General features: G+C 55.2%; 1 protein-coding gene across 5 annotated transcripts in view; it reads left to right on the top strand.

Annotated features, from left to right (window-relative positions):
• Window positions 1-25,035, top strand: part of KIAA1522 — a 28,256-nt gene that overhangs the window by 884 nt on the left and 2,337 nt on the right. For 3 of the 5 annotated variants that reach the window (XR_805118.4, XM_005203050.5, XM_002685609.7), the window contains exons 2-6: window positions 20,764-20,934; window positions 21,020-21,075; window positions 21,367-21,490; window positions 22,045-22,161; window positions 22,263-24,785. Coding sequence is in view for 4 of the 5 variants with exons in the window: in XM_005203050.5 (XP_005203107.2) it covers window positions 20,764-20,934; window positions 21,020-21,075; window positions 21,367-21,490; window positions 22,045-22,161; window positions 22,263-24,785 (2,991 nt within the window). In the remaining variant the exon portion in view is untranslated. Of the gene's footprint in view, window positions 1-1,848; window positions 8,980-18,582; window positions 18,738-20,763; window positions 20,935-21,019; window positions 21,076-21,366; window positions 21,491-22,044; window positions 22,162-22,262; window positions 24,786-25,035 lie in introns of those variants that run through there. The other 2 variants (XM_059879387.1, XM_005203051.5) reach the window with 2 other exon arrangements.

Below are 25,035 nucleotides of genomic sequence, written 5' to 3'. Positions count from 1 at the left end.
TAGCAGTGTTAGCTTTTCCTACCTGGCCCCCCCTTACCACTCACCTGGGCCAAACGCAAACATCCACCTCCTGGGGTGGTGAGCTCGGGATTTGAGCCAACAGCCCCTCCCACCACTCCTTCCCCCAGCCCAACGTTGTTCCTGTGTTGGAAGTGTGCTTGCAGAGGGGGGAAACTGAGGCCCAAGTTAATGGAGAAGCTGTATCTGTGACAGCGGTGGGTACCTGAACTACCACAGCTAGTTCTCTGCCTGTAGGCTCCCTCTGGCCTGGTGGTTGGGCAGCTTGAGGGCAGGAGTGGCTGACCTGACCCATGCCTACCGGGGTCACTTTTCTTTTGGCCACTTGCACTTGCTTGGTTCTCCCCTCATCTTCCCCTCTGTTTGTGTCTCCTGATTGAGGGGGAGGGCATGAGTCTCTGCCAGAGGGTGGGGCTCCCTTGGGGCTGCCATCCTAGGAAGTCTACTTTTCCTGCTGGCAGTGTTAGTGCCAGAGGTGAGGAAATGGCGGTGTGTGCAGGCCCATCCCATTCCGCTGTGTTTACCCTCCCAGTGTCCTTTAACCACCTCCTCTGGAGGAGAATTAGAAAGAACACTTCCTGGGGTCAGGAAGAGGGTGAAAAGCCTCTTGTGTGATTGCATCCGGCCTGATCTTCCTTTTGGAAATGGGCCCTGCATCCCCGCAGCCCAGCCTCAAATGGAGGTTGGGTGCTGGGGCTCAGGTCACTGGGCCAGGCCCTGAGGGAAGGTTTGCAAGGAGGATGTTTCCAAGGGCAGCTCCCACAATACATGAAACCTGTCCCAGGGCTGTGCCACCAGGATTCAGCCTGAAGTCATCCCCATCTCATTCACAGAGTCCTGGGGCAGAACTGGACAAGATGGGTTGTGGTCCCACTGTCAGGGTTAGAGAATGAAGGCTAATGGTGTGGCCTAGGCCAGTGGACCTGGGCTAGGAGGTCCACTGGGAGACCAGCCTAGGGTGGGGGTGGGGTGGTGGTGGTGAAGGGGAGACAGGAAAACTGACTCTGTAGGTCCCTGCTCTGACAGCCTGGTTAGAGGTCATTGGGTCAGTGGCAGACGTCCCCCGGCCTTATGTTTGGTATTGGGTAGCACTGGGCTTTCTGGGCAGCAGGTTGGCCTGATTTGGGCCCACGTGCGTGGGCCAAACCTCCCTGCCACTGGCTGTTGTTTCCCCAGGTCTGGGGGTGGCCCCAGGTATGTCTGGAGGAAGTCCTGTTTCCTTTTGCTCCAACCTCCTATTATTCCAATTGTTTCTTTGTCACCTGCCTGGCCAAACTTCTTTTCTGTTTATTAAGAGAAATAAATCCGATCTCTCTAATCTCCACTGGCACCGCTGGTCCGGAAGGGGAAGCCCAAAGAACGCTTAACTCTTTCTGGGGAAAATGTTTAGAATGAAGATTTGGGGAGAGGGGGAAGAGGCACACACACAAAATTCCTAGGAGGTCCCCCCTCCCAGGTGCTGAACCAAAGATCCACAGATGCAGGTCTTGTTTTCCCTAATCTGAGTCCCCTACTGTACATGGGAAAATACCAGTAAATCTATACTGAGCTTGGTATAGATTCTGAGCCTGTATCTTCCCTGCTCCCCTCACTGCCCTGCCACACACTTAAAAAGCAAAGAGAGGAAGTCTGACATTTATTTATTATTCTGAATGTGCCAGAAGCCACGTATCCATGATCTCATTTATACCCATTTGCAGATGAAAAAACTGAGTCTCAGGAACAGTGAGTGACTGATTTACCCACCTGGGATTTTAACTCAAGTCATCTGACTCCAGAACTGGTCCTGCTTTCTTCATTTACCCAAAGACACAGACCAGGGGGTAAGGCTTAAAAATCCCCTCATCCAACCCATTCTACAGATGGGAAGAGGCCCAGAGAAAAGTGAGGGAACTTGGTAGAGTAGGCATAGTATCAGAGGCAGGCAAATGGATGAGAGTTCACATTCTGGCCCAGCAGTTAGCAAGCTTGGTGTCACCAGGCAGGCAACTTCTCTGTGGTCTCATCGTTTCCATTACCCTCTTTCGAATAGAGAGGACCCTCTCACTGGGGTATCTGTCCAGGTAGACCTATATCCTTGATGGGTCTGTGAGCTTTCTCTCCAAGATTCTCACAAAAGAGGATGTGAAAATTACATGCAAGGGAAGTCACCATAGAAATGTAAGGGGTCGCTGTTATTGTGTTTGTGAATTTGTTCGCCTGAGTTTTAAGGACCCAGTCTGGAAGGAATGGGCTCTGAGGTTGATAGGACAACTCTGGCCTGAGCCGTGATCTGCTGCTCTCTTGGGCCATGTAATACCAGCAGGTTAGTAACCCCTCCAAGCCTCAGTTTCCTTATCTGTAAAATAGAGATGATAAATTCTGGCTTTACAGGGGTGTTTCAAAGATCAAATCAGATAACAGACATGCAAGTGCCTTGTGAACTGTGGAGTGTGGTGCAGACGGCAGGAAATTGTTGCTGTTGTGATGCTGAGGACTTGAGTGTTGGCTGAGTTTATTCTTACTTGTGTTTGGAAAACAATTCATTGCTTACATAGAAGGTGGAGTCTTTAAAAAAAAAAAGATGGAGTCTTACCTTTGTTCAGTGGAGGACACAGGCACAGAAAACATAAAAACAAAACAAAACAAGCAGGAATCCATATTTTTCAGAAATATCACCTGGACTCTAGACAAGTATGTGGGGAGGAAGTGTTTCTGGGACAGAGGCCGGGACTGGAGCCCGGGAGATAATCGGGGGAGGCTTCCTGGAGGAGGTAAGCAGGGTGTGGAAGGAAGGCAGGGTGTTGGCTAGTTTGAAGGGGAACATGAAGGCCGCTGTGTGCCAGACCCTGGCCAAGCATTTTCATGAATGTTTTCCCTGTTGTCCTCAACAACCTGGGAAGTAGTTTATAGGTGAGAAAATAGACTCAGAGGGTAAAAGTAAGTTGGTCAAGGTCATTCAGCCTCATTCATTTGAGAAAGACATGTGCTCAGTCACTCAGTCATGTCCAACTCTTTGCACAACCCTATGGACTGTAGCCTGCTTGTCTTTCTGTCTATGGGACTCTCCAGGCAAGAATACTGCAGTGGGTTACCATTTCCTCCTCCAGGGTGAAAGAGACATATTCCTTACCATATAGTGTCAGGCACTGGTCTGCTGCTGCTGCTAAGTCGCTTGTTGTGTCCAACTCTGTGCGACCTCATAGACGGCAGCCCACCAGGCTCCCCCGTCCCTGGGATTCTCCAGGCAAGAACCCTGGAGTGGGTTGCCACTTCCTTCTCCAATGCATGAGAGTGAAAAGTGAAAAGTCAGGCTAAGGCAAATACTTGAGACAAGACAGGCATGGTTGTCACTTGCATGGGAGTGATGAACACAGCGTGGCAGTAACAGTTGGCCTCCCGAGGCCTCACTGCCCACACAAGGTAATATGAGGTTGGAAGTGTTTCTTACTCTGGTGGGGAGTAACTGTAGAGCTTGGGACCACCTTTGGGGAGAGATGTATGCCAGCTCTCCTGAAGGTTTCTCTCAGGCAGAGGGCAGTGGCTAGGGGTGGGGGTACTGATAGAATTTAGGAGGTACTCTGCCAGGTTCAGCCGATTTGACCCCATGAACTCTGGCCCTCATTCATGGCGAACTGTCCTTGGCATGGGGTTATGGAGAGACTCCTGAGTGTGAGTTCTGCTTTGCCAAGTCCTGCCCCACTCTTGGCAAAGACACTCTCTTAGTAAAGATGGGGTTTAATGGCCTCCACTGTTAGTGGCCCTTTCTCATTCTAGAATTCTGTGGGTTTGAGAATGGGCTGGAGGAGCAAGCTGGAAGGGAGGCTGGGGGTGGGAGCTGTGTTAAGGGAAAAAGAGCCTATCTCTGGTCAGTCGGGTGGACGTGACATCAGGACCCAGTGGCCTGGATATCATAGGAAGGTGGGTGGGAAGAATGTGGGGTGAATGGTGCCGAGTCTTCCTGCTGAGGAAGGGGCCTGTGTGGCTCTAAAGCAAACTGAGGACCCAAAGGCACTTTGGTTAGTGGTCACTTTGCCCCTCTGAGGTCTGCGTGATATCTGTTTGCCTGTCGATAAACACAGTTCACGCAGTTCCACATTTGGTGCCACTGCATGCACTGATCTCACCGAGGATGTGTTCCCTCCTCTTTTCCATCCAGAACGCCTATTCATCCTCAAGACCTCGTCCAGTGTCATCTACTCTGTGATACTCCCGGGGAAATCACTGCCCCGGACTCCAGAGCAGGGTGCTCAAACGATTTGGAGTTGGACAGGATGTGCTTTTCTGGCACCTTCTTCGTGGGGAGGGGCATCTCAGCGTCCTCAGCCTGGGGCCTGGACTAATGTCATATGGGCTGGGATGCGTCCATGGGGGTGTGGCTTCCCCAGAGGAGTCTGGGTCTGCCTCCTCCAGACCCGTCTGAAGGGATGAACATTGTCCACCCTGGGTCCAGATGGGAGACGGTGCTTGCTAATTTATTTCACAAATACTTCTTAAGTTTTTAATACTAGGTACTAAGTACCTACTGTGGGTTAGATTCTGTCCTGGGGATGAAAGACAAGGTCCCAGTCCTCATGAACTTCTCGATTTGAGGGGGTTGGTAGACACTGAGCAAGTAATTAAGGGTCAAGAAGGGTAACTAAGGAAGGGACAGAGAGATCCCGGGGGAATCAAAGACGGCTTCCCCAGGTAATAGGAACTATAATGGAAGGATGAGGGGAAGCTGGGGTTGAGGCATTTGCAGAGCTGGAATCAGGCAAGGCTCCTGCAAGGGTTTGGGGCCAGCTGGCTGTCCGGTTCCATGAGCACAGGCATCACCAGACATCACTGTTCTGAACACCCTGAGGGCAGGAGCTGGGCTGACTTGTCTTTTTCCTCTGCCCTGCCCAGCACAGGGCCTGGCCCTAAAAATTGGCTTCAGGTGATAAGCGGGTGGTCTGATACGGGGCATGGGCATCTCCAGATCCTAGGTGCTCAGAGCTGATGGCCTGAGATGTCATGGGGAGCCCGTATGGCACATACAGATGGGCATCTGAGGCCCAGAGGAGGAAGTGGCTTGCTGAAGGTCATACCGCCAGTCAGTCTTGGAGGCAGAACAGGAGCCCACACCTGCCAGGCTGACCTCAGCTTCCCCACTCCTTTGTTTTGATTTCAGATGGAAAATCCCGTCGCAGAGAGGGGCCTCTACCGGGGTGGGATGAGAGGAGCAGAAAGCGAGGCCAAGAAGGCCTCATTCATCCCCTTCCTTAGCTCTGACACCTTCAGGGGCTGTTTCAACTGCCTCTCCTCCCTCCTCACGGAGGCCCCCTTCCCCACCCACCCCCGTGGCACAGGGCCCAGGTTCTCCTGGAAATCCCCCTCAGGCTGGGCCTGCCCCCCCACCCTACAACTTTCTGCCCCTGAGGCAGGGCTGCCAGTGAGATCTGCTGCTCTGGGGCGGCTACACCCTGTGGCCAGAAAAATCTCTTAATCTGTTGTCTGCAGAGGGCAGAGGGGGAGCCTCCCTCCACCCACCTGCCCCTTGGAAATTCCCCTCTCCCCAAACCTTCAAAGCTGTCTCAGCTGCTCCTGGCCTGTCACATGCTGAAGAAAACTAATGAGAGGAGGCATTGTATATTGTTGAGGCTGCAGTGAATGTGCTGGGGTGGGGAGAGCAGGTACACCCCTCTGCCCCATCCGAAGACCCCACCTCCAGCCCTGTGGCTGACTTGGGGAAGGAAGTGGGTGGAAGCAGCTTCCTTGTCCACCTCCCCCCATTACTACACTCCCCAGGACTCTGGGCTTCATCCACTGTCCTGGGGGCCTTCATTAATCAAGCAGGGTCACTCAGCAGGGTGTTCTGTGCTGGCATGGAAGGACAGACTGAGACAGCTCAGCCTGCCAAGGGCTCAAACCCTGAATCTTCTGGCAAAGTGCATGCTTCCCAGGAGGCTGCTGGTGGGGCCTCTTCTAAGTCGGATCTCCTGCCTGCTTACAGACACCCTCTCCTCCAGGTCCCTAGCCAGGCGAGGGTCAAGAGACATTCAAGCCCTGTCTTGTGGTTCCAGGAGTTCTGGTCCATTTGTCTTCCATATCACCTACTTCTTCCCACCAGTCATACCCTAGGCTCTCCTGGGCACTTGGCTCATTGGTGGTACTCTTCCCCGCCGCACCCAGGAGCAAAGCACAGCCTTTGCAGTGGAAGGATATAAGACTGGGGAAGTGCCTTAGCCTTTTCCGCCTATGCCTCTTTACCTCCACCAGCACTTAAGGTGCCATCACCACCACCTCCGCCAGTTTCTGTTCAGCATGTGGGGCACACCTACTGTGTGCCAGACACAATCTGAGCCTGGGGCTACTAAGAGGAATGAGAGGATCACTGTCTTGGAGAAACTTGTTTTCTGGTTGTTGCTTTGAAACGAGTGCTGGTATGGGTGTGATCAGTACTGTATCAGTAGAGGGGAGCCCCGAGAACTGGGCTGAGGAAGGAGGTGGGCAAAGAAGACATGGAGAAGAACACTGGCTAGCAGGGCCCTGGAGACAGGCAGAGGTGGAAGAGGAAGGAGCATGTGTGAGGCCTGGAGGTGTGCAGTGGGGAGCCACAAGCAGTTCTGTGTCCTGGGGCCCTGAGAATGAGAGGGGTGTGGTCAGAGATGAGGCTGAACTGGTGGGCGGGACTAGCTCCTGCAAGGTCTGTGAAGGCCATGGCATTGTCTAAGCTCTCTGCGTGCCCGTCCTCACTCCATTCATGCCACGGGGTTTGGATTTTACCCTTGTGTTTTCTCTCTGCTCTCTCCCGTACCACCTTTTCCCTTCATGGGCTTCAGGTTCCCCACCTGTAAATTAAGGGAATTGGGCCAGCAGATCTCTGAGGTCTCATCTAGCTCTGACACTGGGACCCTTTTCTCTGTGCAAAGCAAGGAGTCTGGTGCACACAGCGTGGTATACAGTGTGTGCTCAGTAAGTATCTTCTGGGTGGATGAATAAAATACCAGCCCCCAGGGACTGCACTGTTGTCAACCTCAGTCTCTTAGCAAGAGAGGGGCCTCAGGGAGGGTGTGGATCAGCTTTAATTCTCCCATCTTGCAGGGCAGGAACAGGGTGTCTTAGAGCCACTGGGCATAAGAAGCAGTATGGTGTAGTGGAGGGGCTTGCCCAGGTGGCAGAAAGAGGAGCCATAAAGGGATTAGAACTGAGGACTGTGGACTCCCAGCCCAGCGGATGCTCTCTCTATACCAGGCTGCCCTCGGTTGGAGAGATGGTAGAGTGATCATAAAGGATAGTCACTGCTCAGTATGCAGGGCCCTGGGCAGGTCCCTGGACACAGGGTACTTGTGAGAACATGAGAAGTAAATGCCTTAGGCAACCTGGAAGGCTTTAAGAGAACGTAAAGCTTGGCCTGGGCTTTGAAAAACAGACTTGTATAAGGGAGATGAGAGAGGGCGATAGATGCATAGACATGTATTGTTTCATGTATGTTTACCCATGTGCTCCATTACTTATACATACACCCCCCCGAATGTGGATATGGGTATATGTGTGCATGCTAAGTCGCTTCAGTCGTGTCTACCTCTTTGTGACCCTATGGACTGTACACCAGGCTCCTCTGTCCATGGGATTCTCCAGGCAAAAATACTGCAGTGGATTGCCATGCCCTTCTCCAGGGGATCTTCCCGAGCCAGGGGTCAAACCTGCATCTCTTATGTCTCCTGAATTGGCAAGAGGGTTCTTTACCACTAGCACCATCTGGGAAGCCCAGATATGGGTGTATCAAATAGACAGTTGCACAGTCATACTGATCCACAAAAGCACATGCAAATTCTACAGTCTTAGAGACAAACCTTTTCACTTACATGCACAGAAGCAGACTGTTACACACTCAAATACATAAAAATCAGTGATATTCCACCAGCTTGAGAGTCAGAATTACACAGGCAAATACGCAAAAGCACAAATCCAAACCAGTGTAAACAGACTCAATTATATGGACACAGGCATGCGGTCACACTCAGATGACTACACAAAGAGGAACCCACATGTTCAGGGTTACAGATACACAGGTACACAGCCACATTCAAGCACACAAATACAAATATCCAAGTATATGTCCTTCAAGGTCATGGAGAGGCACAGATAAAGTGGAGGGGTAGGTAGCTTGAAGCAGTGGGTACTGGTCTCAGTCTGGGTTTGAGTACTGGCTCTGTAGCTTAATGCTGTTTGACTTTGGACTCATCAGTTAACTTCATGGAACCTCAGTTTTTCTATCTGTAAAATGGAGATGATAAAAAGTATACTTACCTTAATAGAATTGTGGATGAAATGAAGTAATGCATGAAAGCAGTTATCACAGTGCCTGGCACAATAAGTGCTATATAAAAGTGTTTTGTTATTATTTTGAAAACAGTTACTACGGAACTATAGTCAGATAAATATATTTGTACAAACAAGCAGAGACAAGAGATACGCAGACACGTGACACTCACGGGGTAGTGGTTGATTGTCCCTAGCAGCAGCAAGGTTCCGGACCCCGCCTATCTGGAGCCTGGGCCCCTAGTTCTCTTGGTTCCACTGCAATCCTCAGAGGCAGTCCCTGGCTTGGGAAAGCGAGCGACCCGCCGGCCCCACCTGGACAGGCCCGGCCGTTCCCAGAGCAACTGGGCGGGGCGGCTCAGCAGGTCTCCCAGGTTCTCGGAGAGGTGGAGCCTGACGGAGCAGCGCCAGGCCCCGCCCCTCAACCGGCCCCGCCCCTCCCCGGTCATTGGCCGCAGAGCCTGGGGGCGTGGCCGAGCCGGGGCTGGGGGCGCCTGCGGTGGCCGCCCGCGCTTCTCTCTGCCTCCCTCCTGTGGCTGCGGGCCCGGCGGCCGGGCTGGTTGGGCTGCGCTAGGGTTCCCGCGCCGGCTCCCGCGCCCACCATGGGCAACTCACACCACAAGAGGAAGGCCCCCAGCGGCCCCCGGGCCCGCAGCTTCTGGCGGTTCGGGCGGTCGGCGAAGCGGCCGGCAGGTAGGGGCTGGGGGTGGGGGCGGGGCAGGCGGGGAGGAGGGTCTGCCTGCCGCAGCCGCCGCCGCCGCTGCTGCCCTCTCCCGGGGCTTGTCGGGTGTGAGTTTGGGGGGGCCGGGAATCCCCCGCACAGACCCCACCCCTCACATGCAGACAGACACATGTACGCACGAATACCCGCGGGCGGGCACACGTACATGTTCACAATCCACACGGTCACATACACAACACCCACTGAGACGTACGGCCATGCAGACACAAAATCACATACATACGTTCACACCCACACCATCGTGGGACCCACAGATCCTGAGTGGGACACCTACCTATGTATACGGCTTATACAGCCACACAAACACCACCACACGCACAGATTCAGGCACAATCATTCATGTAGGTAGAGTTGCCCAACATCTTAGGCACACATATGTACACACAGGTTCAAAACTGCACAACCATCCAGGCCCTAAAGCACTTATACACACACAGACACATTCACGCACGCACATTTGGTCCCCAGGCTTTAGCCCCCACAGGCTGAAAGTTTGCAGGAGGGAGGGGGAGACAAAGGTGAAGGGGAGAAGCAGGAAACCAGGGGCTGGAGACGCGGCCGCCTCCATCTGGCGTGATCGGGAGTCGGACTGGTTCTCTGGGTTCCCTCCCCACCCCCATCCGCACCGCCGCTGCCTCTATCTGTCCCCCTTCCCCTCCTACCCGCGGTCCCCGTGGTCGCTGCCGCATCTCCCCCTTTCAGTGCAGCCACCGAGCTGGAACGCAGCCCTTCCCGGCGTGCTGCGGGATCCCTCCGCGTGTCACATTCCATCCTCCAAGTCGGGGGGAGGGGGCAGAATTGGAAGGGCCTCCAGCTCTAGGGCTGGGAGCCGGAATTCCTGGTTTCTCCCAGCGGGTGTGGCGGTTCAGGGTATCCCCGCGTCCCAAGGGGTGTTGTGGAGGAGGGGCTGTCGAGAGTGCCTAGTTCCCTCACCTGGTGAATCCAGACATGGGGTAGGGGCAGGACAGTGAGCCACCCCCTACCCTACAAGATAAGGGGTCTCCAACAGTATGGTGTCTGCTGCTCTTTGGGAATGAGAGACTCCCAGAGAAGATGGCTTAGGGAGGCCTCCCTGTTGTGGTGGGAGAATACACTCATGTCTTCCCAGGTTCCACATTCCTAGAGGTTCTGAATTGAGCCTGATGATCTCATCCCTCCAGGCAGGGGGCGACAGAAAGGACCAAGCCTGGGAATTAGGGGGTCTGGGTTCTCCAGCTGTCTCTGGTATGGGCTCAGTGACCTTGAGCAAATTGCTTTCACTTTTTTGGACGTCCCTGGCTCCTAGAGGAGGCCTGTCTGTCAAATTAGGGCAGCGTAGCTTAGGTGACTTCTTGGGATCCTTGCAGTTTCTAGCTGGTTATTTCATGGTGAAAGGTACTGAGGTCTAGAGAAGGTAGACTTATCCAAGTTCACTGCCTGCAGTGGTCTGAAGAATAATCATGGTTATTAGGAAGAAGGTTAGTTAAATTCTGGTATGCTCTCTGAGGTTCCTCAGAAGCTGGGTTGATGAGAGACTCCTGAACCTTCCAGGCTCCCTGTCCCAGTAATCCTGAAATCTGGCCTGTGCCCACCTGTCTCTCCTCTTGGAATCTGCACCGAGTGGGTGGGGCTGGGGCTGGGGATCTTCATCTGCCCTCAGATGGCCACTCTAATCTGATGGTTTCCTGAGAACCAACTGTGGGTCCAGACTTGTGACCGTTTGTGGTGGGGGAGAGAGATTAAGAGGGCTGTGTTTACAGTCTTCTGCCCTCCACCTCTTAAGGAAGAGGCCTGGGGCTTCTAGTAGCCCTTGTGTTCTTTCAGTTCCTGCTACAACTCAAGGGTCAACCAGGCTTTGAAGATGTTCCTAAAAACCCAGAAAGCGATGTCAAAGCAACACAGAAGTAAGTGTGGGGACTAGGGAATATTCTAGGCTATATTAAAAGGCTTTTGGGTTGGGGTCTGTTAGAAAACTGGGGAGCTGGTATTAAAGAAGTTAACTGTTGGGACTTCTCTGGCAGCCCAGTGGTTAAGACTCTGTGATTCCACTGCAGGGGCCTAGGTTCAACTGCTGGTCAGGGAACTAAGATCCCACATGCCCATGTGGAATGGCAAAAAAAAAAGAAAAAAGTTAACTGTATTGTTAACTGTTGATTAGATGAGAGAACCTGGCCAAGGTTGCACTTCAGCTGTGGGTATGGTCACGAACAAAGGCTTTGACATTGAATATGGAGGTTGGAAAGAAACATAGTTGAGGCTTCTTCCTTGTGCCTGGGAGGAGAAAAAGTGAATGTAAACTTCAGTCTTTAATTTTACTTCTGCTGAGGATTCTGAGGCTTCCCTGGCCTCAGCCTCTGCTGACACAGGCCTAGGTATGGGACTGAGGCTTCAGTACTTATTGGATTGGTCTGTGAAAGGATGGGGGAAAGAATGCCAGGCAAACAGAGAGGGCTGCAGTCTACAGGCCACAGGGAGCCAATGAAGGTGTTTGAGCAAGAGAGGAGCCTATGAAAGGGGTGTGTTAGGAGGATGGCAGGTGCCGGCAGGACAGGTTGGGGGGTGGGGTGGTGAGAGTAGAGACTCATAGAACAGTCTGGAGGCTGTTGCAGTAATCCAGGGGAGAGGTGGTGAAGTGAGGGCTGGGGCAGGGTGAGGGCTGTGGGAGTGGAAAAGGAGTGGCAGCTGCAGAGACACTGGGAGGAGATGGCAGAAAAGATCGGACCCAGGATTAATCAGATGTTGAGCTGTATGGGCCAGAGAGGGCTGTGAAGGCTCTGTGCCTGAGGCTGCTTGACTGGGGGATGGTAGCAGAGATAATGCAGAGATAAAAAAGAAAGTGAAGTCGCTTAGTCATGTCCAACTCTTTGGGACCCCATGGACTGTAGCCTACCAGGTTCCTCCATCCATGGGATTTTCCAGGCAAGAATACTGGAGTGGGTTGCCATTTCCTCCTCCAAGAGATCTTCTGACCCAGGGATCAAACCCGGGTCCCCAGCATTGTAGGCAGACGCTTTACGGTCTGAGCCACCAGGGAAGTCCTATGCAGAGATAAACCTTTATGCTAAACCCTTTACATCAATTAATTCATGTGTCCTCCAGCCGTTTTACAAGCCAGAAGCTATTGTTCTCCCCATTTTACAGATGAGAAAGCTGGAGCTCAGAGAAGTTAAGTCACTTGTCCAAGGCTACTCAGCAAGGAGGTTGCTGAATGGGGATTCACACCCAAGCCTGTCAGATTCCAAAGACTGCGCTGTTAATTATTTTAGGTATAGATTTCCTCCTATGATGGAGGGGCCTGCAGGTCCTCTGATGAAGAAAGCCTGAGGCCCTCTGTGGGGAGCAAAGTGGAGGAAACACTATGGAGGAAGGGCAGGGGTTGAGGACTAAGCATTGAACACTCCAAGGGCTCGGCGAGGGAGCTGGTGGGCAGTGGGAAGGGAAACTGAGTTTTAAGCAAGGGTCGGCCCCGTGTTGCAAATGTCCTTGAACCATAGAGAAAGGTGAGCATGGATGGGGAGAGGCCTCCTCATTGCTGGAAAGACGTTGGAACCCGCTAGGATTGTTTGACCTTGGTTCTCAGGAATCCAACTCAATTCTCCCAGCCCCAGGCCAGCTGGGCAGTTAGTCCTGGAAAGTTTGGGGGACTGGTGGAGGATGTGAACCGGGAGCTCGAGCAGTACCCCCAGCACCCTGCCCGCCTCCTGTCCCCACATGCATTATGCTGTCAGGTTTATACACATGGCCCCCCTCCTGGTAGGGTTTATTTTTCCCACGTTGCAGATGGAGAAACTGAGGGACAGGACCAAGTCATTGGTGGAGTCAGACTCCCCCTGCCTCTGGACCTGGAGCCCCAGGGCCACAGCTGGGAGAAGGGGTGCTCCTGTTACCTCCCCTGCCCCCTTCCCTCTACATCTCCTTCATTTGACTAGGGTGGGACGACCTGTGATCAACTGTAAGTCTAGACTTGCTTGTTGGAGCCCTGGGCTTCCAGATAAAGGGCTGGGCCAGCCCTCTCTGGTCTGAGGGATCTGAGATAAGCTGAACCCCCTTGCTGCCCCAGGCCCTGACCCAAAGTGAGGGACCACTACCCTCTTTCTAGGGGCAGAGTCATGCATGCCAAGGGCTCTTTAGAACTTGTCTCCCCAGCCCTCCCATCTTATAGAGACTGAGGCCCAGAAGAAGGCAGTGCCTGGTTCAGGATCGGACTGCAGTGGAGGAGCAGTGAGAGCTCTGGCCTAGGACCTCTGACTCCCAGGGCAGTGGGATATCTGGTGTGGGATCCGAACTCCCTTTCCTCCCAAACGGGGGTTAGGGCTACCAGATGGGGCTAGGTCACTGAGGAGCTGATAGGAAGCTGATGTTAAGTGTCCCTTATCAGACTTTATCTTAAAAATGGTTCTTAACGCCACTTGAGATTTGAAGAGCACTCTGCAAGTGGGTGGGAGAGGAGGCCTCTGGTGGCATGGAAGAGCAGCGGCCAGTCTGAGCTGGCCTCACATCCTGACTCTGCCGTTATTAGCTGTGTGACCTTGGACAGGTCACTAACCCTAGGGGAGTGCCTTTGTATGATGAGGGGCATTTAGTGAGACCATGTGTGTCTCAGTCATCAGTCAGTGCTAGCTTATTTATTGTTGTAAGTAAAAAGTCCCCACGGGGCTTCTTGGGTGGCTCAGTATGTAAAGAATCCACCTGCAATGCAGGAGACACTCCTAGGAGACATGGGTTCGATCCTTGGGTCGGGAAGATTCCCTGGGGTAGGGCATGGCTATCCACTCCAGTATTCTTGCTTGGAGAATTCCACGGACAGAGGAGCCTGGCAGGCTGCAGTCTTTGGGGTTGCAAAGAGTCGGACATGACTGAGCGACTGTGCACACATACACACAAAACAAAGGCCCCACACCTGGAGAGGCAGAGGGTCCCTCTGATGATAACACTTTGCCTTTATACTTGGTTGCGTGGCTTTAACTTTCCCAGGCACTCTATGAGTGGGGATTAGTCCCACCTTGCAGTTACCCTGAGAGGCTGATTCGTTTGTTCAAGGCCTGGAATCCAGACCTTCTGACTCCCGGCCTTTTTCTCTCCTGGCTTCATGGTGACTGCCTCTCTGGCATCTATAATGAGGATAATCATGCCTCGAAGGAACAAAGGAAAGGGTTTGGGAAAGTAAGAATCGCACCCTGGCCGAAAGAGATTATTATGTCATTGTCAGCAACAGATGCTGACCCGGAAACTCATTATGACATTTACTAATATTATGGTAGCTAATTCCTCCCTGTGTTACTGTCTGTTCCCCCAGGCGCCTGTGGGATGGGATCCTCCTCTCCCTGTCCCTGGCACTCCCTGCCCCCAATATTTACCTTAGAACTGGCCTGTCAGCTCTGCCCAGGCTGGGGTGGAGCTTCGCACTGAGAAAATGAAGGGAGATTCCCATTGTGCAGAAGTGGGGTGCAGAGTTCCCCTACTTTGGGCCATGAATGAAGCTACTGCCCCCTTCCCCCTCTCTGACCCCTTAACTGGCATTTGGAGTGAGACCTGGGTTCTGGGCTCAGCCACTTCCTGGTTGGGTGACCTTGAGGAAGTCACTTTCCCACAGGCCTCCTTGCACTCATCTGTAAGAGGGGAGCTCACACCTTCCTTTCAGGTTTCTTGTTCTTCAAGTTCTTCGAGACAGTAGAAGAGAAAGTGTGTCGAGAACTGTAAAGCACCTCCACCTGAGAATTACATTTACTTCCCTTTGTCTTGCCTCGCCTCTAAGAGAATAAAATCTACCCGTGCTTTGGATGCTGCTCCCATAGGAAGGCCGTGGTGGCCTCTGGGCCTTGGGTGGCCCACCAGTACAGCTGTGGAGGGGTTGAGACGCAGGGGCCTCCAAACACCCTGGATCCTGGCTCCAGAGCAAGGCCACCTGGGCAGCTGTGCCCTCCCCCTTCATTCCTCTCCCCTGAGTCAGGCCAGCCTGGCTGTGGGTGCGCCACAGCCCCCGCCCCTTGCTCTGGAATGGGGCAGGTTGAGGCCTCACCCCATGAGGATGTTGCCAAGGCAGTGTGTGCGCCTGCGCACAGGTGCACGTGGCCTTGGAGGGGCGGGGGCTCCCTGCCCCATTCCTCCCTGTCCCCAGGCTCAGGAGGGCCCCAGAGCCATGGATACGTGTACCTGCCTTCGTGTACAAGCAGCCACCTAGCAGGGCCCTGCGCGAATCTGTGCAGTGGTGCTCACATGGCGTAAGGAGGCGTGGGTGTGCTTTGTGGATGTGTTTGTGAGGGGCCCGCCTGTGGGGGTGGCCCCAGTGAGACATTTTGGAGGTGCGAGCTGCACACCTCTGCTGGTGGACAGTATCTGCAGGTGTGTTTCCTGATGTGCCCTGCATCTTGGGAGGTGTGCCCGGGATCAAGGTGTCTTCTCAGATCCGGGAAGCCTCCTCCCCCGGGCAGGTAGGTGGAGGAGGCAGCGCGGTGTGCCTCAGCCCGGCTGCACCTCTGAACTCTGCCGGGGCAGAAGGTCCTGGAACACGGACTCCAAGTGTGGCCTTTGCCAAGGTCCTTCAATCTTCTGGGCCTCAGTTTCTTGGCGAGGTGCATGCTCTCCACCCAAGACTCAGCTTACTGAGCCTCTTACCAGAGGAGCTACAGGTGTGTCGACCTGTGCCTGAAGTGGCTCAGAGTGGCTTCGGCCCTGGCCAAGCCACAGTTGGTTGGGGGCAGGGTGTTGCTGGGGGAACCAGATGTTATCAAGTGTGAGAGCCTTGGATCAGACTGGGGAATTTGCAGCTGTGGCCCTGACCGCAGGCTGCAGGCCTGGGGCCTTGATGCTCCCCCCGCCCCTGACTTAGCAGAGCTCAGCCCTTAGTTTCCCTGGTTGGGGGAAGCTGAGCATGACCCTGCAGGGTTGAAGGCTCCAGTTTGGGGGCCAGCCAGAGCTTGGGCAGTCTCCTGGCTCTCTGAGCCTCACAGGTCAGTTACCAGGAGAGTACCTTTGAGTACCTACCTCAAAGGACTGTTGTCAGATCTGAGAGGGCAGAGACTGCCTTCTGCCAGCGTCTGGCATGGTGCCTAGCATGAATTAATCACCCTACAAGTGTCAGTCTACTGCTCTTTTCTGTTTGAGTGGGACATAAGAGGGGTGGATGGGTCTGGCCTAAGAGGGAGGGAAGAGTGGACGATGTAGCCAAGAAACCTCCCATCTGTGGGGGTGATCTCGGCTTCAGAGGGAAGATCAGGTTTGTAGCTGGCACAGCAGGCAGAACATGGCTTTTGGATTCAGGTGGTCTTGAGTGCCAATGCTGCCCTGTCATTTACCAGCTTTATTATAATGCTTCCCCTCTTTGGTGTCCATTATCCTCATCTGTAAAATGGAGATAAACGTGCCTGCTTCTTGGGAATTCCCTGGTGGTCCAGAGGTTAGGATTCTGGGCTTTCACTGCTGGGGCCCGAGTTCAACTCCTGGTCAGGGAATGAAGATCCTGCAAGCTATGCAGTGCAGCCAAAGGGGAAAAAAAGCCCATTTCTTAAAAGTGTTGTTTAGATTTCAGTGATCTGTGGATATATACTCTGTAGCCCCACAGAATTTTGTTCTCTCGAGAGTGAAGGCTCAGCTGTCTGCGTGAGTCGTCCATAAGAAGTGGCACAGCAAGTGAAGGACCAGAGACGGATCTTATGGCATGGGAGCCACTGTGAAGTCTTAGATCTCTAGGGACTCAGAGAGAGAGAAGGGTGCTGTGAGAGAGGGGTGTCCTCAGGTGAGTTTGGGGGACTGCACTTTATGGTTCACAGACCTGCTCTTCCACAGTCTCAGCTACTCTTTTTTTGGCTGAACCGCCTGGCATGGCATCCAGGATCTTAGTTCCCTAAGCAGGAATTGAACCTGTGCCTCTTGCAGTGGAAGCACAGAGTCTTAACCACTGGACCTCCAGGGAAGTCCCTCAGCTAGCTACTCTTTCTGGAGTTGCCAGGGGCAATCTGTTTTAACACCATCAATCCTCAGCTTAACCTTCAGTACTGACCTCTTGGGGTTCTTTGAATAAAATCCAGACTCTGCCAGTGCCAACGGGGCCCTCCCTGACCTGGCTCCTGCCTCTTCTCACCTGCTCTCTCCCTTGCTCACTGTATTCCAGCCACACTGGCCTCTGCTCTGTTCTGGGAAACCCACCCCACCACTCCTGCCTCAAGGCTGTAGGCTTGCTGTTGCCTCTTTCTAGAAGTTTCTGTGCCCAGCACTTGGCCTGGCCGGCTCCTTCTCATTCTTTAGGTCTTGCTTCCAACGGCTTTCCTTTGATGCCCCCTCAAGTTACACACTTCCTGTCACAGCTCCTCAGCCTTCACTATCTGAAAGTATTCTACTAGTTCACCTCATTCATGTATTCATCAAATATTTATTGAACTCATTGTATGTGCCAGACACTAGGGATATACTGGTGAACAAGGTAAAAATTCTCCATTAGCTATAACCCCTGCTGCTACTGCTACTGCTAAGTCGCTTCAGTCGTGTCCGACTCTGTGCGACCCCATAGACGGCAGCCCATCAGGCTCCCCCATCCCTGGGATTCTCCAGGCAAGAACACTGGAGTGGGTTGCCACTTCCTTCTCCAGCTATAACCCCTAGTACTAGTTTAATAAATATTTGCTGATTAAACAAATGTATTACAAAGAGTAGTTATTGGCCTTGTTTCCATAAGGGGTCATTACTTGGATGTGATGGAGCTGGATTTGAACCTGGACCTGAGTTCCGGGCAAGTGCCTTCCTGCCCCCACTCGTATTGACCTCATCTATGAGCTGTTTCTTGGCTAATTCTGTTCTCCTTGCCTGGTGACCCAGCAGAGTCACTGAGTCAACAGAGTGAGGCCAGCAGGAAGGATCCTGGGCAGGAGGAGCAAGAAGTCTGTGTGGAAGGCCTGCCTCTGCCGTGTGGCCTTGCAGAGTTCACAGTGCTTCCTTCTGGGGTTGCTGATGTCACGTCACCCAAGTGGGAAGACAGTCCTTTGGAAAACCTGGGGCTGAACACACACGAGGGGCTGTTAGCACCTGCTACCGTGATGGGTGTCTCCCTGGCTTCCCAGCATGTGTCCTGGGCTGGCTCCCACTCCTCCAGAACCTCTGCCAGTGGCTTTGCCATCCCCACAGGCAGTCCTGAGCCTCTGCCTGGCTGCTGCCTGTTCTGAGATCCTTCCCCAGGGAAGCACTCTCACCAGCCAGGAGGACTTGGGGCTGGGCATCGTGCCAAGTCTAGTCTAGTGGCTCTTCCACCTCCCATCTGGCAGCTGGGACCCTTTCCTTAGCTCTGGCTCCTGACTGTTTAGAAAAAGACTTGGGAAGTGGCGAGTGGGGGGTGGGGGGTGGGCATTGGGCGGCCCCTGGAGTTGACTGTCTGACCCTCCTAGTCATCCTCTCTACAAGAGCGGGGTATTCAGAGACTCTGGGCCTCAGTTTCCCTGTCGGAGCGTGGGAGGGTTCCTATCCCAGCCCCGCACTCGGGGGCGGTGTCGGTGGTGGGCGGGATCAGTGGCGAAGGTGGGAGGAGGACCTGGGGAGCAGCCCCTCCCCCTCTGGCTGGAGCCGGCGCTCTGCAGCTGGGCTCTGGCAGACTGGTCCCCTCAGCGCTGGGTTCTGGCGAAGAAGGCGTCGCTGGGCGTTCTGGAGACGTCAGCGTAGGGGACGGCCCCAGTGGCGCCTGCAGTCATGGTGGTGTTCCTGGGCCGCCACCTCCCGGCGCTCCTCGGACTCTTTAAGAAGAAGGGTGAGTGGGTGTGGCTGGGGGGCTTAGATGAGGGATCCCCGACACCCCCATTTGCCAGACCCTTCTGTAGGTTGGGGGATCGAGGCCGGGGAAGGTCATGGGATGGGGCCTGGGGGCTGGTAATGAGGCCAGACTGCCCTGTCGGCCGCGATGCCTTTGTCCACTGCTCTTGCACTGCCTTTGTCTGCTCTCCGCTTGTTCCGAGGGCGGCTCTAGGTGTCTCTGACCTTGAAGCCTGCAGCCCTCGGGCAGGATTGCCTTCCTCCAGGGGTGCTCATACTTTACTGGGTACATCCCAGTACTTCAGTTCCAAGAGGCAGGGCACCCCCTCCCAGGTGGGCTCAGGTGTGTGGGAGGATGGCAGGTGGGGAGCAGAGTGGAGAGGAAAGTAGTGACCCTGGAAGTTGGGGAGCAGGTCAGGGAAATCCTGTTTGAAGGCCTGGGGGTTTGTTTTGAGGGGAGGGGCCTCTCCCCACTTTCTTCTAGGATATGGGCTTTCAGGCCTGGATTAAGATGTAGGGGCCAGAGCTTATTAGACTTTCTGGGGGCGCCAAAGTGTGGCGTGTGATTCCGGAGGCCCCTCTGGGAACCTGTAGTTTAGTCTTGGCTCTGACTGCAGTTTGCTGGGTGACCTTAGGCAAGACCTTTCCTCTTGGGGCTTGTTTATGGACTTGTAAACTCAGGAGATTAGGGAGAGGATTGCTGAGAGACACCCCCAGCTCTGACCTTGTGGGTTTCCTGAGGATTCCCTGGGCAGGAGCTTAGCTGTTGAGGACTGGGCTGAGGAAGGAGGAAGGGACAGGTCAGATGTCTGAACTGAAGACCCTGATCTTGGGGCATGGCCCTTTAAAGGGCTTGTTTTGTTCCTGTTGCTCCACAAGGTGCTGCCAAGGTCACGTGACCCACACCGAGCTTTTGCTTATGTTGTGGGTTCCATTTAAAGGGGAGCTGGGGCTGCACACTGCTGACACAGCCCCCTATTCCCAGGATTAGATGACCAGCTCCTCCCTGGGCGGGGCCTGTAACAAGATCCTTTGTAATGGATCCCTGGGTCCTTGGCATCAGGGCCTGGGCCCTGAGGAGAGGGGGATACCTGGGACTGATCCCCAAGAGAGGCTGGAGCTGCCTCATCTGGGAGTGGAGGGGCCGGGGTCCGTCTTCTCCCCTCCCCTGCCTATCCTTTCACTAAGGGACAGCTGCATGGGTGAGTTGGGGACCCAGGAGGCCATATCCTTGGTTTAGCCCACACCCCAGGACTTCTGGGAATCCAGTTATGACCCGTGTTAGTGCTCACCCATTCCTAGTGTCCCGTGTGCCTTTTTTTTGGATCTGGGCCAAGGAGGTGTACAGAAAGGTGGTTTGTCTTTCTGTAAAGTGGAGCTCAGAATCTGGAGACAAGAGAAATGAATTTGCTCTGGCCTGTGTGTACACTGGAGTGTCTTACATGGGGCTCTGAGTGACAGTTGTATGTATATATGGTACTGTTTCCGTAGATACAGAATGGGGACTGTGGGATTCGTGTGCTGGGTGTGCTGGGACTGGGGGCTGGGTGTGCTGTGGTGTGGGCACGCAGATGTTGTTATACTTGGATGCTATTTGTTTGTATACACACTAAATGAAGCCTGTGGGTGTTATGTGCATATATAATGGGCATATATGCCCCTATATGGGGCCCTTTGTGTCTTGTGGGTACTCAGATATATGTACACTTGGATACAGCTTGAGTATGTATCGTGTTGGCTAAAAAGTTCATTTGGGGGGTTTCCATAAGATGTTATGGAAAAACCAGAATGAACTTTTTGGCCAACCCAATTCTGGGGGTTTTTTTGTATGGAGTATATACCCGGGGGACTGTGGGTTGTGAGTACAGACTAGAAGTCTGTACCGGGCAGGTGCTGGTACAGAAGGGTGCCAGGCAGGTGCCCTGTGCACCCTGGGGATGGTGGGTGCCCTTGCTGCAGTGTCTGTGCATTCGCAGGACCCAGATGCCTTTGGGCCTCACTTTCCTTCCTCCTCATCCCACCAGGCTCTGCCAAGGCTGAGAGCGACAAACGACTGAGTGTGGGGCCTGGCCAGGGGCCAGGGTCTGTAGTGGACGACCACCAGGACAATGTCTTCTTCCCCACTGGGCGACCGCCTCACCTGGAAGAGTTACACACGCAGGCCCAGGAGGGGCTCCGTTCCCTCCAGCAGCAAGGTAATTGCCTCCCTCCCCATCTAGCGATGCTTTCAGCTCACAGAGTCAGGGGCCTGGCTCAGCATGCCTCTCTGATATCTTTCAGAAAAACAGAAACTGAACAAGAGTGCCTGGGACCATGGAGACACCCAGAGCTTACAGGTGCACCCCGCCCCCAGCTCAGTCCTGACTCTTCCTCCCTCCCTGCTTTGACTGACCTCTGCCAAGTATGTCTTTAACCTTTCTGGATTTGTTTCCTTTCTGTATTGTGAAAACTAGACTAGTTGCCCGTTGAGGGCTGGTGCAGGGTAGCTCTGGTTGATGCCTGCTCAGTGCTAGGTGATGCTGGGGCAGGCTAGGAGGGGTGAATCTGAGAAGTTCAAAAGGGGGAGCCTGCAGAGGCAAGGGTCATCCCCACTCATGCCTCTGGGCTGATCCTTCTTCTCCCAACAGTCTTCCCGCACTGGGCCAGATGATGATAGCATCTCCTTCTGCAGCCAGACCACGTCCTACACAGCTGAGAGCTCCACGGCAGAGGACGCGCTCTCCATCCGCTCTGAGATGATCCAGCGCAAAGGTGTCTGCTCACCAGCCGGGGATTCTTGGGCAAGGGAGGGGGAGTGGTGGGCACCCAGCACCTGCAGCTTTCCCTTTTCCTCCTAATCTAGTGTTTCCCAAGACTCTGTGACTCAGTGAATTCAGGAAACATAGTACCCTATGTCCTCTTGGAGATTCATGATGAACATTAACTGAAATGCAGGATAGTTCAGAGTTGAGAAACCTGGATTTGAGCCTTGTGTTGATACAGCTGTGTGATCTTGGGCCAACCCTTTACCTCTCTGTGTTTCTGTTTGATGTTCTATAAAAAGGAGACAAGAATACTTACCTTATGGGAACAAATGCCAAGTGTTTAGAACACATAGTAAATGTTCACTAAATGGAAATTATCCTTATTGACCTAGTAGAACCTTGCGGAAGAACATCTAGCTTTAACCCAGTTTTGCCCATGTCTACTTGACGGTGGAAATCTTTTTTCACAGAGCTGTTGTTAATAGTCTGTAAAAGTCGTGCTTGGCGGAATGTGCCCCAAGACCTGCTCTAACAGTTTCTCTCCCCTGGACTGGCCCCCAGGCTCCACCTTCCGGCCCCACGACTCGTTTCCCAAACCATCTGGAAAGTCGGGGCGCCGGCGGCGGGAGCGGCGGAGCACGGTGCTGGGACTGCCGCAGCACGTGCAAAAGGAACTCGGTGAGCACCCTACTGGGGAGGCTGTGGGTGGGAGCCCTGGCCCTCCGCTGACTCCCGCCCACATCTCCACTGACTCCCACGTCCTCCTTGGTCCATTCCAGGCCTGCGGAATGAACGTGAGCCACCAGGTACGCCTCGGCCTCCGGGTCCACGGGACGCTGTACGCATTCCCACAGTGGATGGCCGTCCGGCAGGCCCGGCCGCGGGGCCGGGGGCCAGGGTGTCCCTGCAGGCGCTGGAGGCAGAGGCCGAAGCTGGGGCCGAGGCCCTGCTGCAGCGCCACATCGACCGCATCTACCGCGATGACACGCTCTTCGGCCGGTCCACGGGGGCGCGGCCCCCGCCGCTAATCCGGCCCATGTCCCTCGCAGTGCCCGGACTGACGGGAGGGGCCGGGCCTCCAGAACCCCTGAGCCCGGCCATGTCCATCTCGCCCCAGGCCACCTACTTGTCGAAGCTGATCCCACACGCCGTGCTGCCACCCACCGTGGACGTGGTGGCCCTGGGCCGCTGCAGCTTGCGCACCCTGAGCCGCTGCAGCCTGCTCTCAGCCAGCCCAGCCTCCGTCCGCTCTCTGGGCCGCTTCTCCTCGGTCTCCAGCCCGCGACCCCGAAGCCGCCACCCTTCCTCCTCCAGCGACACCTGGAGCCATTCTCAGTCCTCCGAGACCATTGTGTCTGATGGCTCCACCCTCTCCTCTAAGGGTGGCTCTGAGGGCCGGCCAGAGGGCTCCGTGGCCAACAGTAGCGTGGCGCCCCCTCCGCAGGGAGGCAGCGGGCGGGGCTCTCCCAGCGGGGGCAGCACCGCTGAAGCCTCGGACACTGTCAGCATTCGGAGCGGGGGCCAGTTGTCAGGCCGGAGCGTGTCCCTACGTAAGCTGAAGCGGCCCCCTCCGCCTCCCCGCCGGACCCACTCGCTCCATCAGCGCAGCTCGGCGGTCCCTGATGGGCCTTTGGGGCTGCCTCCCAAGCCAGAGCGGAAGCAGCAGCTGCAGCCGCCCCGGCCGCCCACCACTGGAGGGTCGGAAGGGATGGCGGCCCCGCACTGTCCACCCAGCTCGGCAGGCGGCTGGGTGTCTGGCTTGTCTCCGGGTGGCTCCCGGCGCCCCCCACGTTCCCCGGAACGGACACTCTCACCCTCCAGTGGATACTCAAGCCAAAGTGGTACCCCTACCCTCCCCCCCAAGGGTCTAGCAGGGGCCCCTGCTTCCCCAGGCAAGGCCCAGCCCCCCAAACCAGAACGTGTCACTTCCCTTCGATCTCCCGGGGCCTCCGTCTCCTCCTCCCTCACTTCTCTGTGTTCCTCTTCCTCTGATCCAGCACCTTCAGACCGCTCTGGTCCTCACATGTCGACTGCCCTGGGCGACAGGTTTGTCATACCTCCTCACCCCAAGGTGGCTGCCCCCTTCTCCCCACCTCCCTCTAAGCCCAAGAGTCCAAACCAAGCTGCCCTTGCTCCTGCTGTAGTCCCTGGGCCTGTCTCTACCACTGCTGCCAGTCCTGAGTCCCCACCCACTCCCCAGACATCCCTGACCCCACCTCAGGCATCTCCTGCTGCCTCCAAAGACCAGTCACCCCCTCCGTCCCCACCCCCATCATATCACCCACCCCCACCCCCCACTAAGAAGCCAGAGGTGGTTGAGGGGGCCCTGTCTGCCCCAGAGACCGCTGAGGAGCTCCTCCAAGATCCCAACTGGCCCCCTCCCCCGCCTCCTACCCCAGAGGAGCAGGACCTGTCCATGGCCGACTTCCCACCACCCGAGGAAGCCTTTTTCTCTGTGGCTAGCCCTGAGCCCGCAGGCCCTTCACCCCTCCCAGAGGCCTCCTTACCTGCTGTTTCCTTCCAGAACCAGCCCTCTGGTACCCCAGACCCTCCTCCCGCCCCGCCCGCCCCACCTGCTGCCGGCTCTGTCGCAGGGCTTCTGGCCAAGGCCCCTCGGAAGGAGCCAGTGGGCTGCAGCAAGGGTGGGGGCCTTCCCCGGGAGGATGCCAGTGCGCCCCTGGTCACACCCTCACTCCTGCAGACGGTTCGGCTGCGCTCTGTGGGCGCTCCCACAGTGACTCCAAATCCAGCATCGGGGCCATCACCCCCCCAGAAGCCACTCCGAAGGGCCCTGTCAGGGCGGGCTAGTCCTGCGTCTGCCGCCTCCTCAGGGCTCCATGCAGCTGTTCGGCTCAAGGCCTCTAACCTGGTTGTCAGCACAGGCCCTCTGGGTGCCCAGCCCAATGGACCACCTGAGGCAGAGCCACGGTCCCCTGCCTCTACGGCCAGCTTCATCTTCTCCAAGGGCACTAAGAAGCTGCAGCTGGAGCGGCCTGTGTCCCCGGAGACCCAGGCTGACCTCCAGCGGAACCTGGTAGCTGAACTAAGGAGCATCTCAGAGCAACGGCCACCCCAGGCCCCAAAGAAGACACCTAAGGCCCCCCCGCCTGTGGCTCGCAAGCCTTCTGGGGGCATTCCCCTTCCCACCTCCCCCAGCTTCCCTCGAGCTGAGCCCCTTACTGCGCCTCCCACCAACGGGCTCCCCCATGCCGAGGACAGGACTAAGGAGGAGCTGGCAGAGAATGGAAGTGTCTTGCAGCTGGTGGGCCCGGACGAGCAGAAGCTGGGCCCGCCTAGTACAGGTACAGTGGGCTGGGAAGGGTGGGGTGTGGAATCCAGCACTGGTCACGGGACACAGGTATCAGAAGTTTTGCCCTTAGGGACTTGCTCTTGATCTTGAAGGTTTTTCTGGTCTTGGGTGTCTGGGGAGGTGACCTGTCACCTCCGATGAGCTCCACTGAAGGAATTTGGTATGAGGGTCTCTGGAGTCAGACCTACTGAGTTTGAATTCCAGCTCTGCCATTTTATCCACCCATCCTGGCCTCGAGTTCC

This window comes from Bos taurus, chromosome 2 (genome assembly GCF_002263795.3).
Source record: "Bos taurus isolate L1 Dominette 01449 registration number 42190680 breed Hereford chromosome 2, ARS-UCD2.0, whole genome shotgun sequence".
Taxonomy (NCBI): domain Eukaryota; kingdom Metazoa; phylum Chordata; class Mammalia; order Artiodactyla; family Bovidae; genus Bos; species Bos taurus.
This window is presented reverse-complemented; position numbering and strand designations above follow the sequence as displayed.